At 37.9% G+C, this 27,138-nt stretch overlaps 1 protein-coding gene across 5 annotated transcripts in view; it reads right to left on the bottom strand.

The window, feature by feature from the left end:
* Positions 1–27,138, bottom strand: part of FHOD3 (formin homology 2 domain containing 3) — a 377,669-nt gene that overhangs the window by 92,678 nt on the left and 257,853 nt on the right. For 3 of the 5 annotated variants that reach the window (XM_058831361.1, XM_058831363.1, XM_058831362.1), the window contains exons 8-12: positions 24,337–24,431; positions 20,129–20,272; positions 17,647–17,879; positions 4,945–5,043; positions 2,248–2,625 (exon numbers count right to left, since the gene is read on the bottom strand). In XM_058831361.1, coding sequence (XP_058687344.1) covers positions 2,248–2,625; positions 4,945–5,043; positions 17,647–17,879; positions 20,129–20,272; positions 24,337–24,431 — 949 coding nt within the window. The remainder of the gene's footprint in view (positions 1–2,247; positions 2,626–4,944; positions 5,044–17,646; positions 17,880–20,128; positions 20,273–24,336; positions 24,432–27,138) is intronic. The other 2 variants (XM_058831364.1, XM_058831365.1) reach the window with 1 other exon arrangement.

Genomic DNA, 27,138 nt, shown 5'->3' with positions numbered 1-27,138 from the left:
TCAAAGTTTCAAGCTTCATTCCTTAGGGTTCAACAGCATTGCTGCCTGCCAAAGCCCACATTAAAATCAGAGTAGATTTCAGCTAGGTGCTTTTACAATGGAACGAATTTTGCTTTAGAGAACATGTCCTCTGGGATAGCAATTTCAGGTTAATGCTTTAGAAAATATCTCCCCTCTCCCATCTGTTTTTGAGACACCATACTGACCAGCAACAGGGGAAATACTTTTGGAAAAAATTTCTAACATGCATGTTTCTGAGCCACAAAAGAAATTTTGCAGGAAATAATTGCTGTCCAGGCCTTCTTGCCCTAAAAGAAAACTAACTAGAAACTGGAGACAGTGGCCTGCTGGAGACTGTGTAACTGGACAGTGTGGAGCTTTACTGGTAGCAGAGACCTGGCTTGGGTCTTCTTTCCGACAGGCTCAGCCCAGAAAACGTTCTGACTGTGCCTGTACTGAGTGATGAGAAAACTCCATTGTCCTGATAAGAACTCAGAGCTCATTTGGTATGTTCCTGACACAAAAACCTCCATTTCCATTTCTATCAACTGCAAGGAGACCTTATTATCAACCATTACATGTGCATTTCTTCTCTGCCCCATGAAAAAGCTGAAATAGAGCAGAACCCTTTTTCAGACCAAGGGTTTTCAATTAGTCCAAAGATAACCCTCATGAAAATGGAGGGAACACACCTCCTATGGAGTCAGGCCTAAAAAATCAAATTCAGAGGGACTGGTATGGACGCAACACCCTATCAGATTTAGAGGAACACTTTGTTGCAAGAGTAGGAGCAAGGCAAGACCAGAACACCAGGGTAAGTCTGCATGCTGTACACAAAGTTTATCATCTTCCTAACCTTCCTCTGGTACTGGCTATTGCTTCCATTTTCCCTTCTTATTTCATGTACCAGAGGAGATGCAATAGTCTTATCCAGGAGCATTCACTCTGAAGACATTTTCCTCTTTTATGGGCATATTACAGACTTAATTGTGCAAGCTTTGCCCTCCTTTTCTTCCAAATAAACCCAGAAGAATCCCCATCCTCACCCCCACCCTTGAATCTCTGTACTAACTGGAAGCAGAAAAGATGGTCAGAGGGAAAAAAAACCAAAACATTGGCAGGAACAGCAGGTATTTAGGAATTTACTCTCTGAAGTATAACAGCAGCAGCAATGGGAGACCAATAAATAAGTGTGAGAGGTCTAAGGGAAAAAATGCATCAATCAAGGAAAATGTAAATTTAGAGGAATTCCAGTGTTCCAGTTGCAAGTAAGGGAAAAATATGCAAATTAAGTCCCTTTTTAACACCTACTTGGATTTACAGTCTTTTCAGAAAAATGAAAAAGGGACAAACCACACCCACCTATTAGGAGAGAAAGATCAAAAATTAAAAGGGTCAAAGGAACCAAAACATTTTTTCACATGCAGAAATTTAGAAGGACTGCTGTAGAGAGGAAAAAATAAATATGCATGCAATATAAATATACATTTTCAGCACCTAATTTAAAGAACACTGAAAACTGTGAGAGATAGCAAAAAAATCATCGACCTCTTTTCAAGGTGATTATCATTGGTTTTAGTACTACTTCCTGTCTATCTCTTTTACTTGAAAAACAAAAAACTTGACAAAACAATATATATTTTAGATGGGTAGGATGGGGAAATTAAAAACTAAGAGAAATGCACAAGGAACAGGAAAATTCAATAGATGCTGCGAGATAAAACTGTCTGAGTGCTATGTTATCTTTATAAATTTTGTATTACAAGCATGAGCTGAAATTGCACATGAGATGGACATGCACTGTAATCAAACAACAAATTTAGGATTTGGCTTTCAGCCTTTGAAGCCAGGACTTCACCCCTGAATTTCAAGTGCTGATCTGACCCCTCTTGGTTTTATAGCAGAAGAGCCCCATTAATTTTCACAAAAACATGTCTGCAAATTACATAGTTGTAAATGAGAGCAAAATGGTGCTCATTTTTGTGACCTCCCAAATAATGGGTTATTTATCCACTGCTCTACAGAGGATGCCAGGATATTTATTAACTACAGACCTGTAAGAAGAGTAATGATGTTAGCAAAGGCAAGGAGAAAATATCAAATCAAAATACATGCTTACAGGGCTTAAATTAGTACAGTATGTTCTGGAAATAATACAATGCATAGAGTAGCATTTTTACCACTGTAAAATTCTTGAGAGGTGTTATTTATTTATCTAAAAATTATTGTTAGCTATATAAAATCTACCTGTTTTCCCTCATCATTTCTGCTTCCTTCTCTTTCACAGATGCTGGAGACTCTTCAAAGTCATACGAGAAGAGGTGAAAAGGAGTGTGAGGTACATAAGGTAATTTCTCCACTGCTGGAGATGCTTTTGGAGTAATGGATGCTGAGGAATTTTGGGGAGAGCTCAGCAATGCTGTTGCAGGTGAAGATGGTGATGAAAGGACAGAATTATGATGAGAGACAGAGCAGTCAGGCACAGAAGAGGAGTTGCTAGAAACGCTCTTTGCTCTAGAGCAGGCGAGAGGCCTCTCAGCTGGAGAAATGGCACTGGAGACAGCTGAAGAGTCAGAACACTGTGAAAAGCTTTCGTTCACAGCCTCATGCACATCTGGAACCTCACTGCAGGGGGAAGAAATCATTAGAAAGGGAAGCAGAGAGAAAAATGGAGCAAAGGGAGATAATAGATAGTAACACTTGCAGGGGAAAAAGAAAACTAAGTAGAGTTAGACAAACAAAAATTTCCAATATTTACACAATCATTGCATCTTTTTAAGTAAAGAGAACTCAAGTCTTTGTATTTCACTGGGATTCTTCTTGGGGTTGGAAATACTGGGGAAAAGAAGCAACTCATTCTAAAAGAAAAGAGGGGATTTAAGCTATAGGCTTAAGAACTAATTTTCATGAGCCTTTTCACACCTATTTACAGAAAAATTTTCCTATATTTCAAGTTAGGTTGTAAACATTGTCAGAGCAGTACAAAGCAGACTAAGCCCACTGGAAAACAGATGCTTCAAGATACAGTCTGCATGACTGCTTCTCGAAGTCCAGATATCTGACTATAATCCTCTCCGGGAATCTGATCTTTTTGCTAAAAATGTTCATCTAAAAAAGATGAAAGTAAAAAAGTACTCAATTAGCACTGTTCTGTTAAAAGTCAAGTTTAGAAAGATCTCAAAAGCAACACCTTACCAGATATTTGTCTAGATATGAAAGCACTAATTTCTGATTTCTCTGAGTGTCTGCATTCCATGCTGGTCTTTCATAGAAACTTGCAGAGTTTGCATCAAAGGAAACAGAAAACACATCTGCTTTGCTCTACTGAAGGCAGATGTTGCTGAGTGATAGAAGGCACAACGCAGGTGAAAAGCCATGGGATCTGCACTCCACGGTGTCTGTTTTCACTACTAACTCCAGCATAAACACTGTGCATGGGCTTTGGGCTGGATCACTTGGCAAGTGGCTGATTTCATTCTCCCAAGACCACTTCTGCAATCCCTCAACCAGCATGGAAGACACAAGTCCTTACCTGAGGCCTGTGGGCTTGGCACAGCATAGGCAACAAAAACACAATTTATATTAGATATGCTGGGATATTATGCAGTTAATCATCAGGTGTATAGCAGGTAACTGTTCTCACAATGGAAAATCTGGAAACCTTCATCTATTCCACCTATTGACAGGAGACACTGAAGCCAGGCCAGACCTACCTGACAGCATCTAAGATGAATAGCCAGGTTACAATTAATTTTGATTATGCTACAGAGACAGTGAAAGAAGGAACTCAGGAAAGTCATGGGAATATCACCCAGTTATCTTAAAGAGATAATTATCTTAAAAAGACCAATGACCTAAAAACACCTTATACTCTTCACATGGCTCTTCCTCACTTTTTAAAGCAGTATTTTAGCGTACTTAGGGGATTTACCAATAACTTGTGTCTTCACTTTGACTTTTAGGAATCATATTTGAGGAAATTATCACTTAATGTTGAAATTTCAGGCAGCTATTGGCAAGATCTGCAGACTGGAAGATAATAATAACAACAGCACAGTATTTTCTTTGGAATCCACGCCTTAAACAGTTTTCTTTTTTCCTTCTGTGCTATCTAGTGTCTACATGAATGTGGTTTATGTAAAAAAAAAAAAAATCTAATTTCATTTGCTGAGATTTAAAGCCAAATAATTTAACCTAAATCAAATGGCTGTCTGGAACAAAGAATGTATTTTCTTGCTTTCAGTTTATTAGGATCAAGTGACCAAATGCCAAAGACATATATGTATGTATCTCAGAAAAAAGTGGAAAATTTTACAAGAGAATTGATAGGTGATGAAGAATATTGGTTGGTGATTTGCTTATGTCTGTATATACACAGATGGGCAGGCATTTATAAAATTATATATATATATAATATACACATATATATCAGTTTTTCCTCAAAATAGTTCTTTGCTAATAAAACATGAACAAAACTTCTATGAAATCTTAGGCAGCATTCAAAAAATGTCAATTTACTGAACAGCAACAGATATTCCTAATAAGGTAGTATTATGAAGATAGGGATGAAAACCTAAGAAACCAAGCAACATCCTCAGGTAAGCATCGGAGTATTTCATCATTGCCTTAACTAAGAAGTTAAATCAAACCACGCTTAAAGTTATGCTTTTCACTAAAGCTTTTAGGACATGTGAGCATTACGTAAAGGGAGTGAGTGCAGACAGTTCATAGTGCATTGAACCTATATAATTAAACATGTTTTCATTAGCACTGCCAGCCCCCAGCCCGCTCCCCAAAGCTTTTAGACACAAAAATATTTCCTTGGGGGGTGGCTTTAACAGGCAATCAAGGAATGTGAGTGGAAAGGTGGATGCTGCTGCACACTGTGCTGGTGAGTTCACATTAGAGCCTGAAGAAAAGGTGGACAATGCTGAATCCTGGTACCTGGCTTTGACCTGCCTATTGGCCTCTTCCTCCCCCTCATCCTCAGTATTGGGCTCTGTGACTGGCTGTTCTTCTTCCTCCTCTTCATACTCGTCCTCTCTGAGGTCAGACCAAGGAAAGAGGCATGCAGTGGGATGGAAAGAAGGAAGGTGGAAGAGAAAATAACGTGAGTCCCCAAAAAAATAAATGCAAAGAAATTAAATATGGAAGGAAGAGACTGATGAAGAGGGAGTTATGGTCCTCCTATGTTAGACAAAAAGCCACCTATAACTTCCTGCTAAGTATGTGTTTGCACAAGGGTAGCTACCGACATAAAACTGCTATCCTCTCCTCTATTTACATTTTTTACTATTATTTTAAAATTCAAAGCTGCCACTGATTTTTCTTGAGCTTTGCTTTCCATTTTCAGCTGTCCTACCTGCAGAGGCATTAATGAAAAACATTCATGACAACAGCTATGTTCAACTCATTAGTCATTAAGTTGTGTCTTTTTGGCCTAAAGGGCAGTACACACTGTGCTGGTGTGGATCAGCTGGCACTGGACATCACGCTTTCTAAGTTAACCCAAATAAAACATTCCTGCTAAGTAACCAATAGCTCAACTGGAAAACAGAACAGAGTGAACCATTGAGTTAGAAATAACAGAAACCAAATCAGTTCAGGACTATTAGCAAATAGCAATATTTAACTTATCAGATGCCAGTACATGAATTATTTCAGTAGAGTCATTAGTATGGTCAAAGCAGGCTTCAGTTCAGCAGTAATTCTGGCAGAAGAGAAGTGTAAGTCATGCATAAAGCCTCCATAACCTATAACCACATAAGTAAAATAGGAAAACTATATTAAACATAATGAAAGAGGCTACACTGTCTGCCTCCTGTCGATTGTATCTATACTTTTCACCCTCCCAAACCAACAGACTCACAGAAGATGCATTTGCAGTTGATACAGCTCTCCACTTGATTTAATGATGTATATACCATTAGGTTATGCTCCAGGAAAAACGGAAAACATACAATCAGTGATGAAGTTTTTAAGACACTCATATCCCTTGCATTTTCCCGAAAGCTTGTTTTTTCTCCTCTGATTCTGAAGGGATGCTCGGTGGATTTTTTCCATTTGGAATTAGTTTCCATGTTATAAGGATAATGAATATTTACAGTTTGAGATTATGAACTCATTGAGTGCAATGCAAAGGGTCAATCAAAAATTTGTTGCATTTATATAGAGTTAGTTACAGAATAACCAGGAAAATGTCAGAGCCTGGAGTATTTTCCAATACTCTGGCAAACATTTACAAAGGAACACTTTCAACAATTCCTAAAGTGGTTTAGTGACTTACCCATCTCAGTTGTCATCTCTTCATCTCCCTGTCCTGCCCACAAATATATACCCCCCTTATACAGACACCTCTCAACTTTCACACATTTACTCATTTACTGGAAAAAAGAAAGAGTTGAACCAGAGAGCATTCATATAATCCCTTCTCCTTACTCAAGGTTTTCTATTTCCTGTGAAGGGAAACTTCTGTATCTGCTTGTCCTACAGCACTCAGATTTGGGAAATAAGTCATGGAACTCTGTGGGATCATGCTTCTCTGTTTAGAGCACAATGCATGCTATAAGGCTGGCAGCACAGCTATTGCTTATATGAACAAGAGTGGCCCCACTATCACTGTGTTTAAAGCTCCTACCAGGATTCCGCATCAGTGATGTCAAAATTTCTCAATTCTCTTAAAATGCCAAAAATCATTAGTGAAATACTCATCTGATATGGTGTATCTCATAAATTTGAAAGAGTTCTTTAAGAATTTATTCCACCTTATGAGGGCATGGCTAAAACAAGCGTTTACACAGCACAGAGAAAGGAGCTGAAAAAAAAAAATTAGAGATTCCAGAGAGATCATTCTTCTGTCAGGCCGATAACTCCTTCCTTAAGGGTCCTTGAGTTCTAGGTCAAAATCTTAGAGGAAGCTTTGATTGGAAAGCCCCTTTCCTTTCCTAATATTAGGTGTAGGAGGGCAGCAACTACATGGCAAATTGTTGGAAAAGCCAGAGGAAGGATCTGGCTCTGTGTGACTTGGTAGCAGAGATGATCAGTGTGCACAGAGGCAGGCACACTCTCCAGTCTGGGGGAGCCAATGTGGTCAAAGGAAACTTGCACAAAAGAAATAAGTGTGTGCTTAAATAGGGGAGTGTTCAACACTCTGAACATCCTCTATTAGCAACTAAACTCACAGTTTCAGAGTCCTTGAGTATGCCCAGAAAGGGGCTCAGATAAAGATCAAAGGAGAGGGTTAAGCTCACAGGCAGGAATGATGTGCACTCTTATTTTAACCAAAGCAACAGTGGCAGTCATTTCAGTCTTGTTAGAGTACAGATATTCTGTCCAACAAAACAGGTAGTACCTGCTAACTAAATATTTCCTAAAAGGTAGAAGAGGAAAATTTCAGTGTGAATATTTATTAAAATGGGAAAACACTAACTAGAGTCAGATGCTCAAATACAACAGCAGACAGGTTTGAGAAGTCATCTCTACTGTTTAGAGTTATGTGTTCATTTTTGTATGCAGTGGAGAAGGAGTGATGTGGAAAAGCTCATTGTCCCTCTCACATACAGATGCAAATTTGGAGTCAATGAAATAGTGAAATTAAATAATGAAAAAGGACTCATAGGGAGGTTTCCAATTAAATGAGGTTGCAGAAACCAGCAAGGTTTTACGTAGTGCAGAGGAATCCATCCCGTTTACAAAAGGCAAATAATTATCCAGTGGCAGGGAGGAAGGCCTTCAGCTAATGCTGAAGGATCAGATATATTCAGCTAACCTTAAGGCTGTTCCTGGATTATTTCAGTTCCATGATAGAAGTATCAGGTTAGAAATATTTAAACAAAAGCTTTATAGTACTGAAAACAAATTTCCAAACAATCACTCTGTTTATTTTCATCCTTAGAATGGATTACTGCTACAGGCTAAAAAAACTAAACAAATAAACAAACCCCCCCCCCCTCCCCCCCCCAATTTTCCTAAAGTATATTATTGGTCATGGCAATTAACAAACATCTTCAAAGACACAGGTTTTACTCAGTTATTTCAACTAAAATTTGACATGAAAGTATTTATAGTCCCTTAAAATAATGTGCATGTTAAAAAAGACTATGAAAGTGCAGTTTATGGAGAGAGAACCACTAGGACAGCAAAATAAAATCTTAACAAAGTGTCTAGAACAAAATTGTTAATTTTTATCCTTTTTACAATTAATAAATTTAAAAAGACAAAATGAAAAGAATGCCAGAAAAAATTTTCCTGCTGATTTAATAAATACCTATTCAAAGCTGCAAAGAGAAAAGCACTAATAAATACAGACTGATGAAAGGAAGTTATAACAAAGGGACTCTCCTACAAGTTTAGCTGAAGGCAGGGGCAGAGTCCTTGAGATGCCAGGCCTTGCACCTCACACACACACCTAACCTAGTCCCAGTTGGATGATTTTAAAAGTAAGACACGACTCTGAAGAAATGGCTCTTAGTCCACAAGACTAAAAGCACCAAAACTTGCTCTTTGTCCCACAGGACCCTAGAGCTGAGCAATATGTACAAGGATTTATGTAGTCTCTGTCTTCTCAGGGCTCTCCCCAATCTCTTTGTCACCTGAGTTTTGATGAAGGCAACTTGAAAGAACTTAGGATTTCTTTCTAGCTTGTAGCCCAGAAACACAAGTTTCTCACTACCCGCCTCCAAAAAAACTCCAAAGGTAGAGCTAGAAGAAAAATCAAAGGCTGTGCCAGAGGAACAAAAAATCTCACAACAAACAAACAAACACAACTAAACCAAACAAAAACCCACACCAACAAAATAAGCACGAGCACAGAAACACATTTTGTTTTGTTTGGTATCAAAAGAAATTTTGAAAAGGTAAGATACACTTAAAATAATTTTGATTTAGGATGAATTTAAGCAGTAATGAACCAGAATATAGAATAATAGAAAAAATTATCAACTTGCCATAATTAGGCCACCAAGGCTTTGGTCTGCACATATAATGCACACAGAAGTAAACTCATGAGGTCTAGTAGATGATCTTTAGGTGTCTTCCAACACAAACCCATTCTATGTTTCTGTGACCAGGACTACTAGCCACATTCAGTGAAACAAGAACCACCATTACTCATTTCACAATATTATTTTAAATTGAATACTACAGCTGATCTCACATATTTTCCTTTCAAAGTTGTTTTCCACTCTCCCTCCTGCAAACCTCTGACCTATTTTACCTCTTGCACAGCTGCATCCCTAAACTCCAAGTAAACAAAGAGAAACTGAAAAATGTTCCACCAAGGAAAGCTATCTATAAGTCACAGAGGATATAATTTTATTTTCTCTTGTTACTGCTTGCTATTTCTTCAATTTATGAGTTTGATTCCATTTTTATAGCTTAGATGGCACAATTCATAGCCAAATTCCTAAATACTTGTAAAATAAACAAATGCTTTGGTACACTTGTCTTTCTTCTTCATTTCTTCTATCCTAGCTGCCAAAACAGATTCAACTAGTCCTTTAGGTGAAAGCTAAAAGCAGTAATAATTAAAATTCAACATTTATAAGTCTGTATAAAGATACAGCTGGACACTTTCCTCCTCCATTAAAAATAAAACTAAAGAAACCACCTATTAACCCCACTACCTATTTCTATTCCACTGCAGTTGGTGCAACTGCATGAAGATGAAAATACACAAAATTATATGGATAACAATGTACTTAAAAAACCTCAAAATTTGCCCTTCTGCACACAAGAAGACTAAGGTGAATAATTACAAGGGTCAAAAGGAAAATGATCCTGATATTTCTGTCCTGAATAAAGAAAACAGTTCAAAAAAATGTTGAGGAAATGACAAATTATATGAAGCACAAGCACTCACTATGCCTTCATACCTGTCCTTTATCTTTAGGTTCCTATTACTTTGTTATCCCTCAAATATGATCAGTAACAGCTTTTCACACCTAAACAATACCTAGGCAATGCATCCACACTTGTTTAGCTGCTCCAGTTGGTTTATATAGGACACATCAAAACAGTGCAAGACAGCAGAGCATTGCTTATGATACTGGCAAGGCTTTGCCAAGACTTCAAGAGTGTCAACTCTCTGATCATTGAATATCATTGCTGTTTTCATATTTCTAAGAGGAGAGAGGTAAAGAAACAGAATAATGATGCAGATAGACTTTTGGAACAATATATAGTGAAATATAATCAGAAAGAGAGAAGAAAAGTTATTTTCAGAGCTTGGAAGTGCATATTGGTTAATACCTGAAGGCCACTGTTGTTGACCCTTCAAAGGGAAATGACATCCTGCCAAGCTGCTAGCTTTTTTCCTCCCACATTTCACCCTATATGTAAAAAACCTTTCCTGTTCTCAGAGGATCTTTTTTACAAGCACTGAGGACACACTGGAGAGGTGAACTTTCTAAGGCATGTATACTCCAGTGCATAAGACACTACCATAGAGATCCAGAGAAATGCATTCATACCCTGGTTTGGCATTGTATTTCCTCAGGTAATTCATGACAGCTAAGCACACAGTGGAAAAACACAAAGTAAAATAATTAGGCGAAGTTGTGGTGTTGATTTAATTTCCCATGCAGCTATAATCTATTTAAACTTCAGTGCTTTCTTCACTCCTTCTGAAGTTCAAACAGGAAAATCTGCCATTGCCTTTACAGCAAAGTGCATTGCTGTTAACTGGACTCTGCATGTATACCAAGCATAAAACATTTCCTTTCAGCAAGATCTGCAGTCAGAAAAGAGTATCCATACTAGAAAACCTGACACACCTACAGAGATTTTTTAATTAATATAAAAAGAGCTGATATAAACTTGAAAAAGTAATAGAGCCTGGACCTGAGATATTCATCAAGTTATAAATTTTAGATTTTTGTGTTATTATTACTTATTGGGTCAATAGTGTGTCAATCCCTATCTATACATCAATGCAGTCCTTTTTTATGGTATTCAAAAGAAAATTTTTCTTAACCTATCTTATGTCACTTCCTCTTCTACATTCCTTACGAGAGCTTCCAAAATATTCTTACAGAGAGTAAGATTATGAATTTCACACTTTTAGAGTTCTCCTTTAGAATCTGTTTGACTTCATGCTTCAAATTCTACCTGCACAGGAGAAATTAATGTGTTCTCCTGCTCCAAACCTAAAACAGCAGGTTAGATTTTTGCATGGTATTGTTGTCAAAGACTAATAAAGATCTGATGCTATGAGCGGACACTACCTTGGCCACCTTACCAAGCCATTTCATTTCACAGAAAAATCTTTCCAGAACCTCTTCTTTTTTTATATCCCATTTCCATTTTCACCCATACCAGCCGAACTCTGAAAAGCGTTATTATCTCTCTCATAACTGATCATACGCCATTCAATGTCAAAGGCACATCCAAATGCTAGGTATGCAGCTTATATGTATATGTGTATGTCTGTGTGTATGTACATGTATTAAAGAGATTCACATCCACAGATATGTGCCTGAATATTTATCCTGGAGATGTTTTCTTTGTCTAATTTAATGCCTCAGTTGTTTTAAATATCCAAAACTAGGAACCAGAGATAAACATCAGGGAAAAAAACTCCAACATGTGTTTCTTTAAATTACAGCAAAAAAAGAGAAATTAACTTCTCTCGTCTTTAGTAATCTATATCACAACCTGAGTCTTACACCAAATGATGATGTTGAGTCTCCCCACTTTGCTGTTTCATACCTATCAAACTGCTCATCAGATTTGACACAGATGACAACTCTAGGAGATGTGGAACAAACCATTGTAAATAAAATAAAATAAACCCCACCCAATACTGCCTCTTTAACCTATAGCCATTAAGTATTTATACAATCAAATATTTTCTTACAGTGTTGTGAAAAGTCACTAGAACTTGAAACATCATGACAAAAACTAGAATTTTTCCATAGTAAATGCTAGAGAAAAAGAAAAGATTAGTTATGGTTTGGGATGTCTGAAAACATGGAAAATCACAATAATAAAAAATGAAATCTCAGCTGTATCTTGGACAAAACAACCCTGAAGTCCTGGCTCTACATGAAGCAATTTGAACAATCAGTTAATGGGGCCTAATAAGCAAATTAAGTTCTGTGCTGTTGGTTAGAAACTCGACAGGAATCCAAAGTTGAGCAGAAAAAATCCTTAGCATCAGAGGGTCAGCTGTATTCATTGTTTTCTGGTAAAACCAAAATAGCATCATGATCTCTGCCTGCATCTTGGCAATCCTCAAACATCAGAAACATTCATTTTCTAACAAACAGGTCCTTATGACTTCTCAGTACAGTTTTCCTTTATTTAGACAACTATTTCTCTGTATTTTTCTCGGACCATAAAGGGTATGAAAGACCTTGAGCCGAGGGTGCACTGTGCAATGGAGCTGTGTCCAGCTAGCCTAGAAATGTGTGGGAAACTTTGGAATTCCCTGTGCCACTCTGCTCAGAGAAAGAGTCCTAACAGGCTTCCAGACAGGACCCTAAGAAAAACAAAGTTCATAGATACAAAATTCCCTGTTTGCTTCTCTGTTGTTTTTACCCTATCAAGATAGCTCTCCTGAAGGCCAGCTTTCTTCAGATTGAAAAATCTGGAAACCTCAGGTGGACCTAAACAGCAGCTGGATCTTCCTCATGTCTTTTTAGCCCCATGGTCTACTACTTTCTAAGAGAAAGCTTGCTAAAGCTAGCTTTGGTCACTGATGCAGAATGCAGGCTCCACTCTGGTAAGTTCTTAAGATGGCAGTCAGTTCTTTCACTTTCTAGGTGTCAAACATGGGAATACAGACAGGAAAGCTCTAACCAAGGCCAGGTTATATCTAGATGAACATATTTACTGCTATAAGATCAATCTTAGCAATTCTTTGGTGGTTTTTGATAATACAAAACAAATCAAAGCTATGGATATAAAAAGCAGAGACTCTAGTAAAGAGAGGTAAATACCTAATCCTAGCTATTCACAACTTCATAAATCTCAGTCTTTGACTGTAGCTAATTCCATAGTGATGGAGCCATTCACTCAAATACTGGTAAGAGATATCAGAGTAAATTTTCCAGAAGCTCACTTGAATGTGTTTGCTAAGGACTGGCTGACATGGCTCTGATGGGACATCCAGGGCGAGAGACTCATACTCATATGGTCTCTGTGCAGTACTGAAGAAAGAGAAATGTACAGCTAAATGTGAAACATTAATTTGAAAAACTGTGAGGAGCATTTGTTTCTCAGAGAAGCTGTGCAGTGCTCAAGACAGCACTGAGAACTTCTGAGGCAGGCTGCCTTTTACTCTCTGAAACCCAGTAAGGATGAGACTGAAAGACAGAGAGACAGAAATTTACTTTTTAATGCTTATTTAGCCATAAATCACTGCATACAATAACAACATAAATCTAGTGCAAATTCCATGCCACTCCTTACATTTTTTCCCTGACTTTATCCATGGTGTGGCTGGAAAAAACTAGCTTGACTTCAAAAAGAAAAAAAACCAAACAAACAATGCAATCCATGGAAGAATGTGTTTAAAAGTCTACTGCATAAGAAGCAGCATACTAGACCACAGACTGAGAGCACTCAGTCTGGACCAGGGCAGAAAACCTTAGGAGGTACCTGCAGCACACTATTTAAAACATTATGTTAACAGGACTGAAGTTCCTGCCAGGCTTATTGGTGCTCTATGCCATTTTGGTAAAACAAGGAAGTTTTAGCAAAGCAGACCTGCTGCTGGTCAGGAAAGGCATCTTAAAGTATGCTGCAGTATGGACAGACCTTTAAATCAACCTTCAGTATTTCTTAGTTAATAGCTGTTATCAATTTCGTTACTTATTTATTTAGTTACAGGCACATCAGGCTGGGCTTTGCTCTCCATGAAAACTATTTTAACACAAAGCAGATTTGGATCCTTATTTGCTTTGAACCACAGGCAAAAAAACAATACATTTAGTTTGGAAAAAGGCTGCCAAATGGATGAAAAAGGCCTGCAAGTTTTCGTTTTGGTTGCCCTTAGCATTTACAGTCAACTTTTCCCAGCTCAAAACCCAAAGTCTGCTCTCAATTAGCCTGGCGTAGATCAGACCAACTCCATTGAATTCAGACAACTTTTCTGGATATAGAGCATTGTGAGACAGAACAGAACCTGGCCAATATTGTCTTTTTTTTTGGTTGTTTTACCAGCACCATGAATTTCTCTCTTTTTGGAAGACTTATCGGTTGACACAAAGCAGATGATTGTGGACAACCTGTTTGATGTGGTAAACAAAAGGAAAGCACTTGCCAAAACAGCTGACGAGCTAGAAACAAAAGAAACATGAACATTGTGGGAAGGAGAATGATGGGAAAGAACTTGAACCTTCTACTGATTTTGGTGGAGAAGTCCAAAAATGAGTTAGAATACTTCCCAAAATAAAATTTAGTACAGTGTAAGAGTGCAACTTCAATCTCTAACCGCCATCAGAAGCAATTCTGTTGGGTCTAATCCACTGCAAAACCAGACATAAGACATCTGCAACCACACACATAGTTTAGAACTTTCAGCAGGAACAATACAGTAAGATTATTGTCAATATTGTTACAATTCCTACTGGGAAAGAAAATGTAGTGAAGGAATAAAGACTGAAATTCATTTTATAATTATTTTTTGGGAAATACAGCACTGCAAAAACTTATTGCCAATTTTTTTTCCTTTCTCAAGAGGGTCCAGGGTTATGAACCAAAAGGTCATTAGCAGGAGACAGGTCTTTCATGGCTGAACAGAAGTGACTTTCAATTTACAAAGGTAATAAGTAACTTTTATCCACTTGTATAGATTCCTCTCTACAACATTAACAATGGAAGCAGCAGGGTCATAATGAGCATTTATTTTGACAAAATCAGGTGATGTCTGCATCATATTGTAACATAGGATTTTAAAATTTCAATACAAATTGCCACAAGATCTAAACTTACGATGCTCTATTCAAGTCCTTTAAACCAATAAACATCTTGCATTGAAGACCATGTGCTCAAATTTGAAAATTTGATTCCAGAAAACTGCTTTCCATTTAAGTCTAATTCAAATTCTATAAATGGGTAAAAACCTTAAAGGACTCACTCAACTTCACTAATTTTTGCCTAACCATTAATGAATAGAAGCCATAAGGATTTTCCTTTTTTTTTTTTTTTTTTTTTTTGTCTTAGTTTAGCTATCAGGTGTAGAGATACTGTTGCACACATCTGGATTATTTCACTGGAAGCTGAGACTTACTGGAACACAATACAGCAGGGAGGGTGTTTTTCCTCTTCCTACCACAACTACAGATTTGGGTAGATAATGAATCTAAAAATGTGAAGGACAGAATCTGCTTATTTGAAAAGCTTGTCTACCAGAAACACTTTACCAAAAAAATGAAAATTATAGAAGATCCAACAGTTGATTAACTTCTTTTAATGGTAACTTAAACAATTTCACTGAGCATAGAGCTTGCATCCTCAAATCCTGAACATATTTTGTAGTCTTTAATGTCCCATGGGAAAAAAATATGATTTGCCAGCTACAAATAATATTCCCTGTCTTTAACTGCTAAGAGGACTGGAGAATGGGGGTGGAGGCTGAGACAGTATTTTTATTTAACTAACATTCAAAGATCAGAATTACACACATTCATAATTGAATGCCTGTTTCCTTACAGAGCCAGTTGAGCAAGTTGAGAAGATTCCATTCTAAATGGAATCAAAAAGAATTTAATTATTTTCCTACAGAAGATAACAGTAACATGAAATTAAAATTGACTTCTTAGATAAAGACTTTTTTCTTGTATTTAAACTAAAATTATGCTTTAAATACGTCACTGTCAAAGAGCCGTGGAGCAGAACTGGATAATTTTTTTTTCAGAAAAGCACGATTATTGAAATTATGTTATGTTGGTTTAAAAATACTTCAAAGAGCTTCTGAAACGAATCTGTTGTGTTTTTATTCCCTCTATTCTATTCCCACTAAAAATTAGCTCACACACATTTATTAAAAATTACTGAAGATTGCAAAATAAACTTAGCAAGCACACACAGTAATAGTGAGAAAACATATTGGTAGAAGTTGTTGTCCTGGATGGCTTCTATTTGTTTAATTAATTAACAATAAGGGAAAGATTTCTGCAGAGCTGAAGCATCTCCTTTCTAATCCAAATTCATCAGTTCAACAAAAAACCCCTGTATAAATCATATAATCATAAATATCTGTTCCACATCCATGGCTACAGATTCCCAGTCATATTGTTAAGTCCTGAAGCAGGGCCCAAAGTCATGCACAAGGTATCCCATGCAGAGCAGCTGAAGCTCCCAGCTGCACTCACTGAAAATGCTTTAAACTCATCCCCAAATGCACTGTCATCCTTGTTTTCAGCCTGTAAGACCATGGGGCTTTCAGCTGTCAGCCCACTAAAGACCAGGGCACAGAAGGTGATGGAAAATAAATATTAATGTATTGTTGAATGCCAAAAAGAAAAAAAAGAAAAAAGAAAGAAAATAAAGTGTTATTTTGGTGGTATACAACATGCAACTACTGTTTCAGTTATCTGGAGTCTTACATTTTGATATTGCCAGAACTCATTAAACTTTAGTCAACCCAGCTCTCTTTGCAAGAAGAGTGCTTTACATGCAACATAGGATTTTAAGGCTCTAAGTTTACATCCCCTGTTAACCAATAGAAACTTTCAATGAATTTACCAAAAGTTATAATTAATACAAGATATGCTCTTGCACAGACCACACTTCAGTTTTTCAAACTGCATCTTCAGCAGTGAGATGGCAGAGTCCAGGTTTTGCTGTCTGGAGTTTATGGTTCACCACCTGAGCTAGGCAGCCAGATTCCCTTAGAGTCAACAAACAGCCAGTCTCAGAGCTTGATTCTTCTCAGTTGAAATTTCAAGCGCGTAGAGCACATTAGATAACTGAAGGCCCACCAGTGCTTGCTGCACTCCACTGACATCAAAGAGAGTAGACCTGATCAGACACCTAATTTTGGTGAAATTTCTTCCAGCCCTCCTGAGCAGCAGTCAGACACGCTCAGGATCTGAAGCTCCTTTTTTTCCTAAGCACACACAGCCTAAGCCAACCATCATAGGACTGGCAAAGACACCATCTTCAACTGACTCCACTGTTGCAGACTGTGCTCAGCTAGCCATTACCGCCTCTGTTTTGCTAATTATAAAATATTAGATATATTCACTACTATGATGTAGCTTCAAAGGCAAATATTTATGCTGGAATGAAGAGGAGGAAAAAAAATAAGAATGAACTGTAACATATACAGGACAAATAGCTCTGAATTAACATTACCATGGTCTTGTTACAATTTTCTGTTATGTGGACATAGTGAATATAAAATCTGTAAGTGGATGAAATTAAGCTGAGTTAGTTCTTACACCAAATGCTTTATCTCATGTGGTTTGGGTCCACTTACTTAGTGGATGGTGCCGAAGAATTTAGCTATGTAGGTAAGTCACCTCTAAATCCATTTCCTTTTTTGAGCTGGTATTTCAACTCTAAATATGCTTTTGGTTTTTTTTTTCATTTTTATTTCAATGAAAAGAGGAAGATAAAGAAAAGCCTTTCATATTAATCAAGTGCAACGGACAGAAAGTAACGGGAGAAGAAAGAAGTATCCCTCAGCTCCTGCCTTACCTCTCACTGAGCTCTTCCACGCGCTGCTCATGGCTCAGCACGAAGCTCGACTGCCCGCAGGGGCTGGCGGGGGCCGACAAAGTGCTCTTGACGTTCTGTGCTGAGTGCCGCCGGCTCCGCCTGCGCTCCAGCCCCCTGCGCTCACCAGCACCAAGGCTGGCCCTCCTCCGATCCTTGCGCCCACTGGGAGGGGGCTCAGCACTCTCATCTCCATCTTCATGCCTCAGTGTCACCTGAGAAAGAAAGGAAGAAGGCTGACACGGTCGCTTCAGCTGCCACAGATCTTCACACCTAGGCTTAAAAATTGCCCAGTCTCAACATGATTAACTGCTATTAGCATCACTGTTTCTACAGCTACCCCTGAAAGTTGCTGTCTACTCATTAGTGCAGTGTGGTGTGGATGCTAACTCTGAAACAGGGAGCACGGTGCCTGTGGTGAATTGCAGGCCACATAGCTTTCTCAGTCTTGCCTGGGAAAGTGGCCTGGGAATTCATAAGGAGGAATTAAAACAATCCTCAGAGATAGAAGGCAGCCTTGCAGGTGCTGTTTGTCTGTTCCTTGTTTTCTTGCAAGAGAAAGTCGAGGGGTAGTGAACCCCACTGACCAATGATGGTGATGTGTTAGTTTACTAACCAATAAGAGTTTCTTTTCTGTACTTTCACGTATCGGTCTATAAAAAAAGACCTGAGGTAATAAACCAGGGAGAAACTTCTCCAGTTCTGACTCCACAAGAGTCTGTGTCGTTTTTTCGCCGTTCCTAATAGAGCGACAGTGTGGCAGCTCTAACAATGGAATTATATACTAATGCCTTGCATACAACACTATAACAACACATTTATATATCTCCTAATCTGTTTGTTTTCTTTTTAAGGTGGGACTGAATTTTCAAGGAAGCTGAGCAGTCTTGGACAGCTAGTTCTCTTTATATCCATCCAAAATACTTAGGTGAAGACTTGGTTCTAGTTAAGTCAACCGGAAAAAACTCCATGCATTGACAGATTCAACATTTCCTCAGGCTCAGACATGAAAGTTGCAGTGATTAAGTGGAAGTTACCATCTAGAGTGTGCTGGAAATAGCAGAGGACTAAAGCATGTGTGCAAAATCTGAAACTGCTGCATGCCCCTGATGGGCCAAGGTGAGGTACCTCTAATAGAAACAAAGTGTTATCTTATGGTACATGAGACACCCCTGGCAGAAACAACAGAGTAACTAGTCGCTCTCTGCATCTGAAAGGCAGCCTAACATTTAAATAATCATTGTATGAGAAAGATCCACTCCAATAGGCAGAGGTATAGAAAGGGCAATGTGTGTCATCAGAAGAACGCCTGTCTTCTATTAGTCTTGTTACTCAAGTAATTATTATCAGAAGTTTAAAAAAAAAACAAAACAAAACAAAGAGGGAAGAGAGATATGGCTTGGGGTGTAGAATCTGTTTCTGTCAGGAAAAGGTTTTTAAGGTAAAAGAACAGGATTGGCAGAAAAAAGGAAGAACCTGCATAGACATGTTTAAATTTAATTTGGTCATCAAGAAAAAACTGGCACCAATCAAGTCAACTGCCAATTCTACAATTAAGTCTTTCAGTAGGTGCAGCACACACAAAAAACAATCCATCCTTTTAAGATTAACCATTATATTTTAAAAAGGGCTTTATAAAATGATGCCTTTGATGATAGAAAAAGAAAGAACATTATTAAGCCCTCTCATCTCTTGTTTTTCCTAAAAATTGCTGTATATAAAGCTTAACTCTGCTAGTTAGTGAAGTGGTATGGAAGTAGAATTGATGGAGAAAATGGAGAATCAAATCTATCAAATCCTTTGCTGGACTTAGGCAGAGTTGAAGTAATTTAATTTTTTCACATTAGAACACTAATTCATATTTACATTACAACTTCAGCCTAAACCTCCTAGCTCCAACACTTCCCACAGTCTGAAAAAAAGGCTAATTATTAAGAAACTGGATATCCTACTGCTGCATATAAATTGCTTCAGAAGTAGTTATTTTATACCTAGGTGGTAAATGTGGAGTCACTCATTACTCCATTGCTGCAAACTGCATAGGATCTGGTCCAGTGTAAACTCTTGAACAGGGACTTGCTGGATATTCAGTTGCAGAACAAGTGGTATTTGTGACGTTGAGCTCAGCCGAACCTTTTTGACGCGGTGAATACTTTTGCACATGGGAAGAACTTCTACTTGCTTCAGCATGTGCAACTGGCAGTTGCAGAAAGGAGGCTAGTAAATGTGCTGGTTTGCCTTGGACTATGCCCCACCTTTAACATAAAATGCCTTTGCATTAAAGGCAGCTATGTGCCATAGCAGGTCACATATACAAATGTGTATAGTACTTACAGCAACCAGATGTTTTTCTTTTAAAATAGGAGAGATAACCAAATTTCACCTAGGTTACATTTCCCCCCTCCTCTCAGCTTTGAAGTTTGCACAAGCTGAAAGATGCATAAAACAGGGCATGTTATGTTACCTCATAAATGTTAAATTGCTCAACTAAGTCCAAGTCTGTTCCTTTCTTGTTCAAGTGTCTCTGTGAAATAGCTTCAATGCCTAGCTCTTCCAGACAGTCCACCACATCGTAGAAAGAGTCTTGATCTGGCAGTCCTGACAGTGTCTAAGAATCAAAGGAAAAAACCATTTAAATCTGTTTGTTTTGAAAAGAGTTAAACAAAGGATTTTAAAAGCGGGTGGCAAGTGGTGTTATGTATGATTTAAATAAAGTAAAACCCATGATGTGGGATTATAGACACCAATAGAAAATAAATAACAAGTGACACAGCTTTTAACAAACAACTCTCTGCACTGTGTAGAAAAATGAATAATTGGCAAAACAAATCAATGTTGTTATTTTATACCAAAAAGTATGGAAAATGTAGGTCTTTAAAATACACAGTTAGATTCTTTCTGGCTGCATTCAAGAACAGACTTAAAGAGCAGAGAATGTTAATCAGGGATAAAAGCAATGAGGGAGAAAAAAAACCCAAAACATTTAGCTAAAAAGAGTAAAAGCTCAGTTCCTACTGATTCCTGTAAGTTTAGCCTTAAGAAGAAAAAGTCCAATGCACAGCTATGTGATGTCAGGATAGCAGGAAATATCCTGCACCATGTGCCTACTGTCCTCCATACCTGCAGCAGCAGTCATCTTCCCTGAGCACAAATTGGTTTGTGTTACAGAGATAGTGAATCCTCTCCTCCTGCTGAGATTAAAGTCCTATTAAAGGTACACCAATTCTTTAATTCCCATTCCAGCTTGCTATTGTTTTCTAGTCAGTTTGTGCTGATTTTTCAGTGCTCCTTATGCATGATGCAGAAAAACTAGTTTAATCCTGAACAAGTTGGACAGAAACTACTGAACACACTGTGCCACTTACCAGCAGGGCAACACATCCCTCACCATAGGAACCAGTCTATGCAGAGCTGTTGCTGCAAAATACCTGACAGCACAGGCTGGAAGCAACACAGTTTTTCTGGATTAGCTCACTAGAGAGAAGTTTGCTCTGAAGTAGTTTCCTCTCTCCCATTCAATTAGCTAAGTAATTTATCTATATTCCCAGAGAGAAAGATCAAGGGAAAGAGATGCAAAACCCAGGCCCTCTCCAAGGAGAGTTGCATCTTCTCATGCCTCAGATGGGATGAACTGTGCTCTGTGAATACTGTTTTTCTGTACCCTGTCTTTTCCAAGGTGGCTCTGAGCAGCAGACTGCAGAAAACAGCAGCCCCTCTCTACACCAGGAAGCTTTACATTCAGAGAAATAGCTCTGGATTACATGAGTAATGAGAGGAAAATGGGCAGCTGACATAGCTGTCTTGTTAAAGCACTTCTTTCCTGTGATGTAAGGCACTGAAATATGTGCATCAGCAACATACTTTTTTTTTTTTTTTTTTTTCCTAACTAAACACAACACAACAACGTTTTCTTCTTCAGTCATTGCAGGATTATTGACTGGTGAAATACACCACAACAGGAATTCTTAGCACAAGGAGCAATTAAGTGTTAAGGTTGTATGTTCAGGCTTTAATTATATTGTCTCTCTCCAGAACAGCATTTAAGCCTCTGTTTAGAACCCACTGAAAACTATGAAACTAAAACATCCTGAACAGTGCTGAGAACAGATACCACATTTATTTTGTTCATTCCTAAACTGACACCTAGAATTGAGTAAAAGTCTAAGGATTCACAAAATGAAGTTCTCACACTGAGCATTCAGTAGAACTTTAACTTGGATGTTGAAATATTATAATAAAAAAGTGTTCAATTATGAGGCTTTCAGTTTCAAATGACATGGACAGCAACTATTCTGACCCAAATGCCTTCATGCACAGTAGGATGTGATGTTTTACCTGATAGATGGTGGAGGAACAGTCAGATCTCCTGAGCATTTACTTCCAAAAATTACAGGAAATTATCTTAATGTTGATGTGCAGATCACCCACCTTCAAGTATAGCTTTTTTAAAATCCAATGTAAGGCAAGCTGTAGACTGGAAAGACAGCAGCATAAGGCAGTATTTACAGGCAACTGCTGCTGTCAGCAGCCTTTCATTGGTTATTATAATTTAAAATGACACAGCACTGTAAATCCAATTTTCACTGCATGTTGTTGACCAGAGCTGGGCAACTGAACTCCCAAATATAGAAATAAAATATTTTTCCTTTGGATGGTTTATCATTACACAGATCCATTTTCAGAGCCTAAAGCATACCAAATTCAATTTCTAACTACTCCAAGGAAGATCACAAAGGTTATACTGGAGCTGTGCATAACCAGAAGCATCTACACTGGGTTCACTCTCATTTAAGAGATTCATTAATGCCTAAGCCCTGACAAATTAAAAGAGGCTTAATAAAATATTGGCATAACTAAATTGGTTAAGCATCAATAAAAGAGAGGGAGAGGATGAAAGGACTGGAGCAATTCTTATGTCTGGGCAGATATGTTTTCTGCTCTGGAGCAGGAAGGAAAACAGTCTGTAAATGGATACATGGAGAAAGAAAAGAAGAGTACAAGCACGCTTTTGTAAGACAAATCCTTCATGAAGACTCTGCCCTCACTGAAAACTTTGACATTTCCTTGTCTAGAGAAGCTGAAACCTTCTGAGCTGTCTTTGTATTCTCTGTGGGGGATAAAATTATAACTGTTACATGCTGCTTACTGTTTTCCCTATAATCATGAAAAATATCCCATTAAAAACACTATAAAGCTGCCCATAAGCCAGATCATAATTGTTAGTGTGGATTTGTGTGATTCCACTCTTCCTTGATCTTCATAACTGCTTGCTCCTTTGACTGCGACATGCTCTTTTTTTTTGTATGTTTTTAAAGAATTACTTCCTCCTAAAAATAGCTTTAAATGTACTGAAAAACTCAGACTTAAAGGATAATAAGTGTCAGTGGGGAAAATCTTAGAGGAAGTCAAACACCAGGTAGGTTACAACTGCGCAAACGATGATGAGAACTATCTCAGAAAGTGGAATCAGTACCTAAAACAAGGTGTAAAGAAGAGACATTAATGACTGGTCACCTTGGCTTTAATAGCAGCTACAGACAGAAGCATATATAACTGATGATGCTTTTCAGAAAGACTACAGCAGTAAGGTAAGGTGGTCTTTTAAACTTAAGAGGAACCTTACTACTGCAGAAATAGAAGCAAGGGTAACTCTAAGCATAAGTACAGTAAGATCAGTAATATCTACAGGAGAGGTTAGTCTGTCTCAGACATATTTGCTGGAAAATATCTGCCATTAAGAAATAATTTATAAAAAAAAATACAAACAAAAACCCAACAAAAAAGCAACCCACAATTCCAATCATGTAGCCAAGAGCCCAATAATCTGGCAGCTTGGTGTGTAACCTACACAAAAAAATTCAGCATCTTCAAGTGAATACAATGAGTAATAGTATTTTCTAATACTCTGCCCTATTAAGTATAACCATAAACCACACAATTATTTTGTTTGCCAAGATTATGCTGGCTTTCTGTGCTCTTTTAAAAAAAAATATCTTCAATTTTAGTACCCCCTCTACAATTTGTCTTTGACTAGATGCTGGTTTTTAAGGAATTTACACTAATAAATTTCTAACTTTCAAGGACTTTCCATTTTTTTCTCTCCCAACAGCAGAAGTCAATATTTCAGAAAATATTTGACTTTACTGCAGAACTATCACTTGTAAATCCTGTCACCAGAAAATATAAGGAAATAAGAAAAAATGTAATCTTTTTTAAGCAGAAGCACGCTGCCTAGCATTCAGACCTGTTATATTCATCATATTTATATTGCAGCAAAAAACCCACAAAAACTATATGAACTAGAAAACTGCACAACATAGGCTCTTGTGAGCATGTGATCTTTTCACCAGTGCTTGCTTTCCTTCTCCCCTTGGATAGTCTGTTGAGTTAGTTTGTCGCCTTTTCCTTTAGCACTGCATTGTCAGCGCTGGGAGAGGAGCCACGTCAGACCACAGTTCCACACAACATCCACCAAAATAACAATTCTGCTCCTGGCTGCTGCCTCTGGGTGGCTGCAGCACAAGTAACAAGAGTGCACTGATTGATTACAGCTTGTTCTGCAACTCCTCTGTGACAGGTCTCTTCCGTCATATACTCTCAACAGGGAAGCTCATTATACAATAGAAAACACTAATATTATCTCCACCAGTCATGCTAACAAAGGAAACAAACCTTGTTAACCAAGGTCATTGCATAAACCAGTAGTTCTGTGTCAACCCCATCCTTCTCCTCCAGTATCTCCATGATGTTGGACCATGGCTTGGCTCCTAGAGGAAAAGCAGAAACCATTGGTTACAGTCATCAAAATGGAGAGTTACATAAAAAGCTTCTATTTATCCAAGAAGTAGCACAAATTTGGAATATGTGGCCAGGTGAAAGCTCAAGCAGAAAGATCCAGCTTTGTCTACAGTCTCTCCTGCTCACCTGAGAGTGAAGTTAATGTCGACAGTTAAAACTACAGTCCAGCCTATTGCAGAGATATAAAATACGGCAGTGGACTTTCTCCAAAGGTACCAGCTTCTCTCCCTTGATGACGAAGGAAGCTTTGCTAGCACAGTGTGATTGAGACCAAAATTCTACAAATCAGGTGACAGGAATTTTGCCCAGCCTATCATAGGTTCATCTAGGTTTTGACAAATCTTCAGCAGAGACCTACATGCTGTGCTTTCAGTGTGCCTGCTGCTCCTATTTCTGGAGCTATTCCTGAGTTGTACTGCACTAAGGTAAGTCAGGTTAACAAAACATTGTGGCAGAGAAACAGTTTGCTCAAATTATAGGCTATGTGTCTTAGATAAAAGAAATGATCAATGAAGGGAAAGCATTTTTGCTGTGGCTCTTTCTCAAAATACTTTAATAGGAAACCTACCTACAGAAATTTCAGATATGAAGCTCTCATTTTCCACTAAGAAAGGTGAAAATTTTTGCTTTTAGTTATGTGCTTGATTTGCATATTGTTTTGAATTTGCACATTTCTCTGATACCTAAACCCTAATGGGCTTTGTGAGTTGTTGTGCTAAAAACATCAGGCAAGCAACACACCACCCAGACTCAGCCTCTTGTGTGGAAGGAACCTCTTAAAACTGTCCCATCTCATTTGACTGAATGGCAAGATGGCTGTATTTAGCAAATTTTATCTAAGAAATCTGAAATAAATAATAAAGGACTGCAATGCAGTGTTTGGAGTAAAGTTAAAGGTGAGGAAGCCTAAGCAAAGAGCTAACCCTTAGACTAGAGATATACTCAATCCAACTGCACAAACATAACTGGGACATTATTTCAATTTCAAAAAGAAACATGCAGAGTATTCCAACAGTCCACATCCCCTGACCACTATACAAATGATGAGAGTTTTGAGTATAATCAGGCAGCAAAATGCAAATGTGCCATCACAGTTACCTGTTGCTGACTGATTAGTCACCCCAAGGTCTAAACTCTGTATAACCCTGTAACAGCCCTTGATTATTAAAGATGATATCATATATGTGCCCTGCTACACAGACATAAAATCTCTTCTAACCAAGGATCTGCATTTTCAAGGCAATGACAGTGCACTGTGTGGAAAAACCTGTCTAAAAGTGAATGTGCAGACAGCAATACTTCTTTTTTTACTCCCCCCTCTGTCTCTCATCTTTACTACTGAACCAGGGCTTTTTTATCCTAAGCAAAATCAAAGGAGAAGGGGGATTCACTCTCAGCTCTCAAGATGTATCTCTATGCATTACTAATTCAATACTAATTAAAATACATGTCTGTAATGAAAATACACTAGACACCTCTTTACCAGATTCTCTATATTGCCAGACATTTTGTGCAGAATATGTTCAAAAGTCATGTGGAACAAATTCACTTGGCTTGCAAATTATATATGATCAGCAGGAATGATATTCTCACTACAAAAAATGTTTTCCTGTGGTTTTCAGTGAAAAAATGAAAAATGGAAGGAAATAGGAAAGAGAAACAAAATGGGGAAACTATGCAAGTCTGACTCACAATAATGCCATTTGGAAAAACAGTGAGTTGATAACAACATGAAAACATACTTATTTAATCCACTGAATTATTCAGTAAGAGTCCTTTGTTATTGCATGCAGGTTCTACTCTTATTGGAACAATCCTAGTTTGTTTTTTAGGCAGCATGCATGTGTTTTTTATTTTCCCTGAGTGTCTCAGTAATTCTTTATTATCATAAAATAAAAATTTCATTGTCACCTTTCTGTTTTCATGCAAAGGTGATATATAATTTTCTTCTAGTAACACTGCTATTTTATTTCAGAATACAATTTTTAAAAAAAAAAATGTTGATGGGCACACTTACTAGTAAGACAGCCCTGTAACAGCTCATCTATCTTTCAAAGACTTTCTTTATGCTTCTGCTACTAAACTTCCAAAATTTAGACTTAAATTCCAAATTCTTCATCTATTCCCTAACTACAGTCAAGAGGAGGCAGTACTATCAACAACTTTGACAGAATTATTCCAATTTGTACCAGGAAAACCTTTCTTTTAAATGCTATTTCCCCCATTATGATCTCAATCTGAACAGCCAAGAAGTGAGCATGGAAATAGCTGTGAGGCCATCTACTACCCACCAGGATAAGGCAGTTCTGCTGTGGAAGTTGCAACATGAGCTTACTGCTTTGCTGTCCTTGGGTCAATATTCTTGAATATATATAATGAGAACCTACAGTTTCCAACGTATGATCCATACAGCATGGGGCATGGGCAGATCCAGCTCATCTCCAGAGCTTGTGCAGTCCAGCACACTTAAAATGAAAAGAGACCTGTTCAGATTAAGATCATAAAGAGGAAAATTGCATTTGAAAAGAAAGGTTTCATCTTGTACATATTGGAGTAGTTCTGCCAAAGCCATTGATAGTACAGCCTCCTCTTGATTCTATTTAGGGAATAGGTAAAATTCCTCCTTCACCAGATCCTGATGCAGAAAAATGATGATTTAGAAGAATGATGATATAG

Source organism: Poecile atricapillus, chromosome 2 (genome assembly GCF_030490865.1).
Source record: "Poecile atricapillus isolate bPoeAtr1 chromosome 2, bPoeAtr1.hap1, whole genome shotgun sequence".
Classification (NCBI taxonomy): domain Eukaryota; kingdom Metazoa; phylum Chordata; class Aves; order Passeriformes; family Paridae; genus Poecile; species Poecile atricapillus.
The sequence above is the reverse complement of the archived record's forward strand: the minus strand, read 5'-3'. Positions and strand labels throughout refer to the sequence as shown.